The 12144-nt window shown below is 44.7% G+C and overlaps 2 protein-coding genes across 2 annotated transcripts; both read right to left on the bottom strand.

Moving 5' to 3' along the window:
• Window positions 1-2489: 2489 nt before the first annotated feature.
• On the bottom strand, window positions 2490-5858 carry LOC115160537 (pollen-specific leucine-rich repeat extensin-like protein 1). The gene is made up of 6 exons (XM_029710702.1): window positions 5326-5858; window positions 4616-5231; window positions 3985-4041; window positions 3665-3789; window positions 3103-3253; window positions 2490-3020 (listed from the first exon to the last, which is right to left on the bottom strand). Exons 1-6 carry the CDS (start codon window positions 5530-5532, stop codon window positions 2908-2910), a joined length of 1269 nt encoding a protein of 422 aa, XP_029566562.1. The 5' UTR covers window positions 5533-5858; the 3' UTR covers window positions 2490-2907.
• Window positions 5859-8068: 2210 nt separating this feature from the next.
• On the bottom strand, window positions 8069-11686 carry LOC115161189 (protein ABHD13). The gene is made up of 2 exons (XM_029711971.1): window positions 11359-11686; window positions 8069-10246 (listed from the first exon to the last, which is right to left on the bottom strand). Exon 2 carries the CDS (start codon window positions 10203-10205, stop codon window positions 9144-9146), a length of 1062 nt encoding a protein of 353 aa, XP_029567831.1. The 5' UTR covers window positions 10206-10246; window positions 11359-11686; the 3' UTR covers window positions 8069-9143.
• Between the last annotated feature and the right edge of the window lie 458 nt (window positions 11687-12144).

Genomic DNA, 12144 nt, shown 5'->3' with positions numbered 1-12144 from the left:
TCTGTGTCCTGTTATTGCAGTTGAGGAAATGTTATTTTGGAGTGTGATAGCGTACTCTCCCAAATCTACATCTATATTCACAGTTATTGCCGAGTTCAAGACAACTTAGAACTCTGAAACGCAAAAATCTCCGACTTGGAAACTTGTAGAAATATGAGGTCTGAGTTTACCATTTGAAAGAATCAGAATCAACCAATAGGAAGCTCCACGCACAACCGAGCTTGCCAGTTTATAGTCCTAAAAATGTTTCAGCCATTCCTATGGGGGAAATAAATGGGGAAAGAATGGGGTTTGGGGATAAACGCTGAAAATAAGATCTGAGGTTAACCCAGGTTCTATGAGATAATATCAGTCAGTAAACATGATGTTTATTATGAAGCCTTTATGTTCTTATTTTGATTGCATAAATGCTTATTAATTAATGTCTGTGTTCACCACATAACTTATTTTCGGCGTTTATCCCCAAAAATCATTCATTTCCCCATAGGCTTTGGCCAATGAGTCATGGCGGAGCAAGCCTCTGTTAGTGCCTACAAAATGACGCCATTACTATTGCTCTCTCTATATTGACTCTGTTTCTCCTTGCACCTCATCACAATATAGTGGACTAACATCTTTGGCAGAAACACATGCAGGTAAATGGCCAGTATTGTCCATTCTAGTGTGTGCATGTGTACATTTGTTTTACTCCAACTAACCACAGTACATCGAGCACTACTTTTGGGAGTGTTGCGTTAGTGACTTTCAGTAAAAAAGACGGATGCAGACCTGCATTCTGGCTGCCTCCATGTGTTAATAAGAGAAGCACCATGGAAGCACCAGTGTACCATACCGTACTTCACTGTAGTTTCCTGTGGGAAGGCTTCCCTCTGCTGGTTACAAGTGGTAGGCTACAACTAACCCCTCTCAGGAAGGGATGACATCACTATCAGCAACACCAGCCATAGTGATTGGGTGCATTTGAGCGAATCATCGTCACCACCTTTTAAAGTGTCCTTCATTATGAGGATAACAATTGTCCCACAAGACCCTACTGTATATGTCGACTGCATGAACATTACAAAAATCACGTGATCAAAGGTAATGAAGTTTTGACAGCAGTCTACTGCAAGTTTCTGCAGTTGCTCTTCACCAACTTCATCCTGCAGCCACCATCCTGCAGCCATCATCCTGCAGCCATCATCCTGCAGCCATCATCCTGCAGCCATCATCTGCACTGTGGGAAGCTCTATAGTCAACCAATGTTTTTGTTTGACCCACGCGAACATGACCGAAACAGGAACCAACTTTGCTGCAATTCATGTATACAGTGGATAGTTACAAATGAATGTCACCAATTCATTGTACACTGAACAAAAAATATAAGCACAACATGTAAAGTGTTGGTCCCATATTTCATGAGCTGAAATAAAAGATCCCAGAAATGTTCCAAATGCACAAAAAGCTTATTTCTCTCAAATGTTGTTCACAAATTTGTTTACATCCCTGTTAGTAAGCATTTCTCCTTTGCCAAGATAATTCATCCACCTGACAGGTGTGGCATATGAAGAAGCTGATTAAACAGCACGGTCATTACACAGGTGCACCTTGTGCTGGGGACAATGAAAGGCCACTCTAAAATGTACAGTTTTGTCACACAACACAATGCCACAGAGGTCTCAAGTTTTGAGGGAACGTCCAGTTGGCATGCTGACTGCAAGAATGTCCACCAGAGCTGTTGCCAGATAATTGAATGTTAATTTCTCTACCTTAAGCCACCTCCAATGTTGTTTTAGATTTGGCAGTATGTCCAACCGGACTAAAAATTGCAGACCATGTGTAATCACGCCAGCCGAGGACCTCCACATCCTGCTTCTTCACCTGCGGGATCGTCTGACACCAGCCACCCGGACAGCTGATAAAACTGAGGAGTATTTCTGCCTGTAATAAAGTATTTTATTGGGGAAAAACTAATTCTGTTTGGCTGGGCCTGGCTCCCAAGTGTGTGGGCCCACCCATGGCTGCACCCCTGCCCAGTCATGTGAAATCCATAGATTAGGGCCTAATGAATTCATTTCATTTGGCTGATTTCCTTATACGAACTGTCACTCAGCAAAATCTTGAAGTTGTTGCATGTTGCATTTCTATTTTTGTTCAGTATAGATGGTACAATGATTCCCAACACTACTCAGTGCTTGTTTTCTCACATAAACTGAAATTGAGCTAACAGTGTAGAATTTTTGCAACCAGAAAATGAGAGCGATTTCCACTAGATAACACAGCCACAGAACAGTTGCTCCGGCATCACAGCCAATCACAACATTGGCAGGTAAGTAATACTGTGAAACACTATTCCACTATTACTGCAGATATATTATGGACATTTTGTGAAATCACAATGCAAAAATTCCAAAATAAATTGTATGTGAGGCACCTTTAAAGGTCCAAAGGTTGTTTGGTCTGCTTTGTGTTTTCATTTTTGCCATGGAAAAAATATTGCAATACTGGTATTGTCACAGCCCTAAACAACATGTGTATTGACAATGTATATGACCATAACAACATGTGTATTGACAATGTATATGACAATAACAACATGTGTAAAGGAGTCTACATGAATGAACGTTGAGCCACCTGCCAACATAAGCCTCAAACATTTCAGATCACGCATAGTGATGACACTGGTGTCACATAAGGCATCAGCCAGTCATAGGCCATGAATCTGTCTGTCTGTCCATCCCTCAGTCACACTGTAAAGCAGTTGACATCATAGTAGAAAAGATGATGTCCAGACCCACAAGCCATTACTTATTTTAAATTTAAAACCATTATCTCTTCTCCACCACAGCCAACATCTACCAGCTCACCACTTCCAGTCCCCCAAGTTTGTATCCCTTAGTCCCCCAGGTTCAGCCCCCCTGGTCAGGGTCAGACCAGTCTAAAGGCCCCCAGGAAAGTAGAGTCCCCATCCAGAGAAATGTTGGCTGTAGAGCGAGGTATCAGCAGCTCCACACTGTCCCCGACCTCCAGCTTCACTATGCCTACAGAGAAGAGAGTTAACACACTCATATACGTACAGGCACACACATAAACACACACAAACATGCACACGTATGCACTCACCCCCTGTGTAGCAGGTGTTGTATGGGTAAACAGGGTTCATGTCCTGGATACAGCGGAACAGTGTGACATGCTGAGCTTCATCTCCCACAACGTTCCTCTTCTTCCTGTTCACCACATGACCCATGGCAAAGATCCTGTCCATGTAGTACACCTGTATGAGACAGACAGACAGACAGACAGACAGACAGACAGACAGACAGACAGACAGACAGACAGACAGACAGACAGACAGACAGACCGACCGAGAGAGACAGACAGAGAGAGAGAGAGACAAGGAGACAGACAGAGAGAGAGACAAGGAGACAGACAGAGAGACGGACAGAGAGAGAGAGAGAGAGAGAGTAGTTAGAGCCATGACCTATCCAGAACATGTGCAGGAGAAGAAGATGAATGTTGTTGGGCTTGAGAGAAATTGTAGTACACCGGAAAAGAGAGAATGGGAGAGTTGGGGCTTGTGAGCTGTCTATGTAATAGCTTAGAGCTACTGTACCTTCACCCCATGTGATCTAGCACTAACCTATATGATACACCAAGTTCTCTCATGTAGACGACCAGTGCTCACCTGGCTGTAGACAAAGTAGTATCCCTCCTCTCTGACAAGAATGCTGTCACTGTCTGCCTCCAGGGCGGAGCCTCTCCTAAGCCCCTCCTGCAAGGGGATCCCTGTGTGAGGCTCCAATGCAAACTCTGCACAACACCAGAAACACAAACCATGCATGAATCAATCAAAACACCACCAACCTCGACAAACAAACCATGCGTGAGTCAATCAAAACACGATGAACTACCTAGCATAGCCCAAGTCCCAGTCTGTATGTCCTTAAGTCAACTTAAGTATTTCTGGTAAAATGATGTCTGACTGTAATTCCTGGTTTACAGTACCTTTCTGGAATGTTTCCCTGTTGCTATCTGCCAGCATCTGTAGACAGGGTTGAGACACTAGAGAGCAGGACAGAGGGAGAGTTTAGCATTGATTCAAACTGCACTACCCAATAATCCCCTCCATGTAACCTAACTCTCACACTTATACATAATCAAACAGATTTTTGTTGTATACTGAGTGTATGATGTACAATTCTAATTAATATGCTTTGTTTAACTGATTGAACAACTTTTATTTTTGTTATACTTATATTTGTGGTATGGTTTTCATATCAGCCCTTTTGGACTTCCAGACTCACCTGCACAGCATTTTCACCAGTACTTTATCTGTACAGTTTTTAATTTCTCTTGTTTTCTTTGGTGAGAGTAAATACCCCCCCCCCCAAAAAAAATAAAAATAAACCTCACTGTGTACAAGGTGAGTTATTTCTAGAGACAGTGAGAACAAAAAATGATGCAGCTTGCTTTAAATAAGTGTTTGAAGTGTTAAAGCATTAGCCCCAGACCCATTTTAAAGCAACAGCACCAGAATATAATCTAAAAACAGAACAGAATTGACAACGTGCTATATCACCCTTCAACATGTCAAACAGATACAAATAGTCCCAGAGAATAGTATTGGAAGTCTTGCCTGTGTTCTCAGGTCCTGTGCCCACACTCCTCTTCCTGATGAAGGGCAGCCTAGTCTGGGACTCAGGGGGGTGTGGAGGGGGCTGGGAATCAGGGGTGTGTGGAGGGGGCTGGGAATCAGGGGTGTGTGGAGGGGGCTGGGAATCAGGGGTGTGTGGAGGGGGCTGGGGACCAGGTGTGTGTGGAGGGGGCTGGGAATCAGGGGTGTGTGGAGGGGGCTGGGAATCAGGGGTGTGTGGAGGGGGCTGGGGTTCAGGGGTGTGTGGAGGGGGCTGGGAATCAGGGGTGTGTGGAGGGGGCTGGGGGTCAGGGGTGTGTGGAGGGGGCTGGGGTTCAGGGGTGTGTGGAGGGGGCTGGGGGTCAGGGGTGTGTGGAGGGGGCTGGGGTTCAGGGGTGTGTGGAGGGGGCTGGGAATCAGGGGTGTGTGGAGGGGGCTTGGGGTCAGGGGGGTGTGGAGGGGGCTGGGGCTCAGGGGTGTGTGGAAGGGACTCGGGGTCAGGCGGGTGTGGAGGGGGCTGGGGGTCAGGCGGGTGTGGAGGGGGCTGGGGGTCAGGGGTGTGTGGAGGGGCTGAGCTGCTCCTCCTGGTTCTGGAGCTGCTGCTCATCTGTTGCAGTGTCTGGGTAACGCATCGAAAACAACTCCATCTCATATCATACATATTTTACAGACCACAGCATCACAGATCAGCAGTGAATATGTAAACACCTTACCTCCTCTCTCCTGCGAAATACCTCTGACCGGAGCCCCTCCACCTCGGTCCTGAGGGCCAACAGATGGAACAGAGATAAGGCCGAGAGAGACGATGAGGTGATCGCCGCCAGGGTCAGCAGCAGGACCGGCCAGGAGAGCCTCCGACCCCCAGACTCCTGCCCAGGCACAGGGCCAACAGCCTCAAGACCTGGACCTGCAGACACCATCACAGGAACCAGACAGCCTCCTCCGTGTTTCTCCCAGGTATTTCTTTCTCTCCTGTCTCAGTGACTGCACAGTCTGAACACGATGCTTGAATGGTGTATAAGGCAGGGTAGAGCTGCAGCCTGCCTCTCCTCTGTTCCGCTCAGTTAACCACACTCAGAACTTCCTGCTCTGATGATGGCCTAGTCAAACAACCCTCTCTTTTTACCCATCTACGCTCTGTCCATCCCCCCCCCCGCTCTAAAAGACAAACTCTGCTTTCTCTTCAACCACTTTAGTCTGAAAGGGCACAGCAGGGGAGACGTCTGATCCTGATTAAAGTCACAGCTGATGCAAATACGACAAGCTATAAAACATATGTCAAATCATAATTAGTGTGTTGTGGAAGAGGAAAATGGAGTGTAGAAATATGATGACTTATATTTTGGTCTGAATAGACAGGACGGCCAACTAGAAAAGGAAGTGCAAAAATCACCCTTTGCCTCTTTACATCACCACTGTTCCAGAAAATAAAAAGTGAAGTAGAGAATGTTTTTCTCTATTTGTAGCCAACATATTTCTGTGAATGTGGAACCAGACCCTTCACAGACTAATGCTAAACATGCTAAACATCACAGAAGAGAGAGATAAGAACTTTGGGTTTATTCAGTTATTGCATGTTACTGTACAAATAACAGAACATTTGATTGTGTACTTAGAAAAGAAGAGTGAATATAAAAAAACACATCAACACTAGAGTAGTAAAATGACTGCAGTGGTTGTTTTCCTAAACAGAATGGATGCACAATTCAAGTTCAGTTCATGAGGGTACAGAGCTCTCAACTACAATACCCATAAGCCTCCAGCTCAGAGAGCAGTGAACACCCATCATCATCATCGCATGTTTAGTCCTTCAACAAATCAGTGTATCAGTATGTTAACATATCATTCTCTCCTGCATATCAACACAAGCTTTCATTCCATTTCACTGTAAGGTCTACACCTGTTGTATTCGGCGCATGTGACAAATACAATTTGATTTGATTTCCGAGACTTATAAACAATTGAATATCCTTAGAAATAATATTTTACACAATGCTAATGCAACATTACGTAGAATAGCAATTGCTTTAAGTTCAATATAAAATTTATTTCACAATAGGACCTGGTCGGACCTGGACCTAGCAGCAACATGTCCCACATGTATCACTCCAACAGCTCTGGAGTGATACAAGTCAGGAATTTAATTGCACTCCTAGAGAGCTACCTCACCAAGCAAAGTGAGAAGAATAAGAGCAGCACATTGAAGCTGCCCAGCAACACCTGTTGGGGTGGTGTTGTCATCCATGTTTGACAGTCTTTGGGATGGAGATGCAATATGGCAGTCATGCCAACATATCTCATCAGCCACCTGGTGGAAGGGACTTTGTGGATCTGAGGCTCTTTCCCCTGTTGCCTCCATCATCCTCCAAATCCCACCAACATCAGCCACCTCAGAGCGCAACTGGTCCTTGTTTGGGAACACACACACCAAAGCACGCAACAGGCTGACCAACACAAGGGTTGAAAAATTGGTGGCCATCCGGGCAAATTTGAGGCTTTTTGAGCCTGACAACGAGCCATCCTCAACAAGGTTGGAAAGTGACAGTGAAGATTAGGCCTCAGAGTCTGATGTTCAAGAGGTGGACATTGAGGAAGTCCAGGGAGAAGACATGGAAGCCTGAGAGGAAGACAACCAAAGCTTTAGTTTCTAGACTATCATTTTAGTTTTCAACAGTGTATGTTGAAAACATTTTTCTGAGATAACATGGATCATTGGGGATCATTCAATATTCCCTTTGTTTTGTTGTTCAGTGAAACATCCCATGTGAAGAGTCAACTCTTCATTTAACTTCAATTCGTGACTACATTTTTTTTACATTTAAAAATCGTATTAATATTAATTTGCATATATTTCCATTAATTCCCACAGTAAGTTTCCACCTCTGCATATTACCCAAAATGTGCCACCCCAATTAACGCACAATGTAGCAATAGATTTTGTAACTAAAAAAACAAAATGTAGCATTTCTTATTGGACAGGTATTCCCTCCCTGTTATAATCTGTTAATGATCACAACCCAGCAGGGTTAGAGTTTCTATTTGTCTAACTCAGCTCCAGTCCCTGGAAGACATGCAGGAAAGGTTAATTAGCTCCTTAAAAGCACTCCAAGCAGGTAAAGCCATTTCTCCACAAAGAGCCATGGGGTGAAATGAGACACTGGCCTACTTGACGGAACAAGTATTACATTGAGAAGAATAGATTAACACAAATAATAATAGAACTTAGCAACACAAGTCTCATGGTACAAACATAGAGATCAAAATGTAACCCTCACATACCTAACACACACTCTATCCCACAAAGTGTCCTTCACTTTGACAGGAAACTAAAAGTGCTAGGTTTTTCCCAGGCCATGGTATTTGGGTGAGGGTCTTCTGGTTTTTAATAGTGTGCAGAATTCAGAACATTGCAGATAAAAATGTATTGTACAGACAGACAAGCCTTACATGACATAATTCAGAATATGTGTCTGTTCTTTATAGTACAGTTCTATCAGCAACAATCTAAAGGTCACATCCGTCTGAAAGCCCTGGTGTTGGCAACCAAGATAAACGGTCACGGGTAAACTATGCAAAGAGTTGACAACAGCTCCAGCCACATAGGCGTTTACATTTATTGTCAGAGAATATACAGTGTAGAATGGGATTTATGCAACATTGAAATATCATTTACAACAACAAAATAGTTTGGGAGTGAAACATTCAGGTTGCTCATGCTCCTTTTCAGAGTGCCACACACATAGTGCCTTATGGGCTGTATCATATTGGCTCTCGGCTGGATTTTCTGTAAAAAGTAGAATATGAATCTATGAGGACACTATGATGCCTATAAGATCCTCACGCATGTAACTTTAAACAGCGTGTCATGAAATAACAGATTACACAATTAAAAGAAACAAACTTTTTTATTGAATTACTGGAACACTATCATATTAGTCAAAAATGTCTTATTGATTTACTGAAATGCTATTATGTTAGCTAAACATTGTCATTGAATTCTGGCAGTTCAGGTGCAGCTTTGCCTCCAGTAGTTTATTTTCTTTTTAAAGTGTGGTTGTGTTTGACAGGATGATCATAGTTGTGTATGGTTTGTAAATTATTCAAAGAAGGCCTTAACAAGTGCATGTTCACCCACTGCAGTCATATTTCACACACAAATAGACTTGTGAAGACATTTCCATGTTAATCACCCCTCCATCAACCCCAAACACCCCCCACACCTAAAGTAATCCCCAATTGTTTGATATGGTACAGTTACTATGGAAAAAGACCATGATAAAACCAAAACAAAAGTGTAGAAATGAACATTCTCTCCAACCTGACTCTAGTAGCTCAGCCTAGTTACCGCTACCCTACCATAGACACTTCAAGTAGATCAGAAAGAACTAGACAGGTATAAGCAATATGGTAGTAGTTGGCTTCACCTTTCCTTAGCCAGATTGCTTATTACACCTATTCAATGGCTTTGGATCTACACAAGTGCGTAGGGAGTATGGACTGTAGGGTTCTCTAGACTCTTCCTCTCTCTAGACTAGATGATTGTGACGCTGGCTGTGGACTGGATGCTCTCCTCGCGTGTGTGGTTATTCATCAGCTCCTTGACAAACTGTTCCAGGGCGGCGAAGTAGCCCTGGCACTGCCATGTGTCGTTGTGCGTGCCCTCAGAGAAGATGGCCAGACGTTTAGTCCGTGCCGGCGACAGCTCGTAAAGTTGCTTCATCATGACGGGCGGGATGAGCTGGTCCGATAGGCCCGACACGAACAGCGAGGGCATCCGGCACATCGGCACCTGTCTGTAGGACAGGAACTGGTTCCGGTAGAACCACAGAGGCAGCAGCCTCATGGGCAGGAAGGAGAAAAGCGTGGCTGCCATGTGGGGGATGCTGAGGAAGGTGTTCTCCACCACGATGGCCGCCACGCGATGAGGGTTTGCCGAGGCCAGGCGAACCGCCACCGCGCCCCCCAGAGAGCGGCCAAACACCATCACCTTGGTCTTGTCCAGGTCAGGCCGGGTCATCACGTAGTCCAGCGTGGCCTGGGCGTCCAGGTACAGACCGTCCTCACTGGGCTCGCCCTCGCTCTTCCCATACCCCCGGTAGTCCACTAACACCACGTTGGCCTTCAGGTTCACCAGCATCAGCAGAGCATTGGGCACCCGGTGCCCGATGTTGCCCGCGTTGCCGTGGAAATAAAGGATTGTGGGCGGGGCCGTGGAGGCAGGGTTAGATGCGTTGACGGGGGCGACCCCGGGGTTATCAAGGCTGTCTCCGCCGGTGTAGCGGAGCAGGATAAGGTTGAGGCGCACGCCGTCCTTGGTGCGGATGTAGACGTTCTCATGGGGGATGCCTGTTGGCATGGCCACGTAGAGCCGGGAGGAGGAGGGCTGGTCGGGGAAGTAGAGCAGCACGTCCTGGAACTTGTAGAGGATGGCGGCCACCGAGGCCAGGATGAGAGCCAGGAGAAAGAAACCTCCGTAGAGGTGGAAGGTGAGGATGAGGGCCAGGAGGGAGATGCGACAGGCACCCCAGGACCAGGAAGCCAAGGCCAGGGCACAGCGCTCCACCGAGCCCCACAGCCTCCACGGCTTCTCCATGGCACAGAGACACACAGGATCACACCACCACCACACACACTCTTTGCAGAGAGAGAGAGAGAGAGAGAGAGAGGGGATTGGGGGAGAAGGAGAGAGCGAGAAAGAGAGAGAAGATTGGGGGAGAAGAGAGAAAATCATGACTCATGCACTAGAGACAAGGACCACTCAAGAGATTGTTCATCTCCTCTCACAATTTACAGCTCAGCAAGCCTTCCACAGATGGTAATAACAATACTCTTAAATAAACAATTTACACTTTAAAGATGAAACAGAAACCAGTGGAGCAGCACGCACATGCGCGCACACACACAGCCACTATCAATCAGCCGATGTGATGCCTGGCCTCAATGTTAAAGCAAGCGTGTCTCTGATACAGCTAGTCTCAGTGGCGGTTAACTGGAGAAATTAGGCCGACTGTTTTCACCCTAGGGCCATTGGACTATACAAGAGCCGGTCGTTCTTTCCCGCATTATTCCACTGTTGAGCTGAATCTGCCAGACCATTTAACGGATTAGAACCAAACACGCCTCAATTACACAATACCTGGTTGGGTTGCCACTGTGAATTGTTTGGCAAATATGAGACTGGTATTTGACTATACAACATATGGGATGGTTGGCTCTAATGCACATGACAACAACTCATTGGAATAGAACATTCCAACGGTAATTTATTTCCTGACAATTCCATCCATGTCACATCAGAGATGGTGTTTTAGAACTGAAAACAACGGAGGCGTGGCAACCTGCCAAAAGGATCAAATTAGGAATGCAACTGTCAAGAGAAACATTATGATTGACATAAATAACTGATAACGTTATCCAACTTGCGTGCTGTCATGTCTTGTCAACAATAAATAACGTTACTATTTGAACAGTTAGCTATTTGCTAACTGTAGAAATGGAAAAGGGGTTACACGACCAGGCAGTGCATGCAGAAACATTATCTAGACTAGCTATGCTAAAGTCGACAAGACGTAGATTGCAAATGTAGCTACGTGTCCCGAAATGCTAAAGTTCACAGCTCTATCTCTGTGTGAACATCGATTTGTAATTCACAGTAGAAAATGCCAGTTAACCACATTAGCTACCTAGTTAGCATCAACTTGGCACATATACTGTATCTATTTAGCTAGCTAACGTCACATACTTACCTCTCTCCCATCATTTAGCGATTTAACTGCATGCAGCGAGATAAAACAATTGCAGTCAACGGAGTCGCTGTCATTTGGTCCAGAAGCTCACACAAAATGTATTTTCAGATATGAGTAGCTTGACAGAATCAACCCGGCGGAAAAGCTAACGTAGTTATCTACTATCTACTTCCTGTGAGTATTTTTGGGGGTTATCACAGCCACAAAGTTTATCGTAAAAATTAATGAAAACAAAAATGTGCTTTAAGGTTACGGTTAGACATAAGGTTAGCAGTGTAGTTAGGGTTAGGTCTGAAATCAGATTTTAAGACGATAAATAGTAGAAATAAGCGGGGTATATAACTTTGTGGCTGTGGTAACTAGTGACACCATTTTTTGTCCCTTTCGTGTCACTTTTAGAAATTCCGTGTAGAACGTGGCAAAAAAAAGAAAGAGGTTCCACATTAATTTCCATCTTCCAAAAAAACGATGTTCAAACGGTCTCCACTAGATGGTGAACTGCGAATATGGCTTTTTATGGCCAATGCCCACTGAGGGATGCAAAACTGGAGTATCCCACACTAATCCATGGTACATTGTAGCAGGTATAATGATAATAACTAAGTAGGTACAGTATATATTTAAACCCCAAAATTATGTTAGCAATAACCTCAGTTCGTCAGTGATTGTCTTTCATAAAACTTTGTAGCAATTTTGTTCTATCATCTGCAAGGTTGATAACAATTCAATTAGTGACTGATAGAGTTAAAGCAAAATCATGGGAGAGGAAATACAATGAGTGTTCAA

The sequence above is a fragment of the Salmo trutta genome, chromosome 24 (genome assembly GCF_901001165.1).
Source record: "Salmo trutta chromosome 24, fSalTru1.1, whole genome shotgun sequence".
Lineage (NCBI taxonomy): Eukaryota > Metazoa > Chordata > Actinopteri > Salmoniformes > Salmonidae > Salmo > Salmo trutta.
The sequence above is the reverse complement of the archived record's forward strand: the minus strand, read 5'-3'. Positions and strand labels throughout refer to the sequence as shown.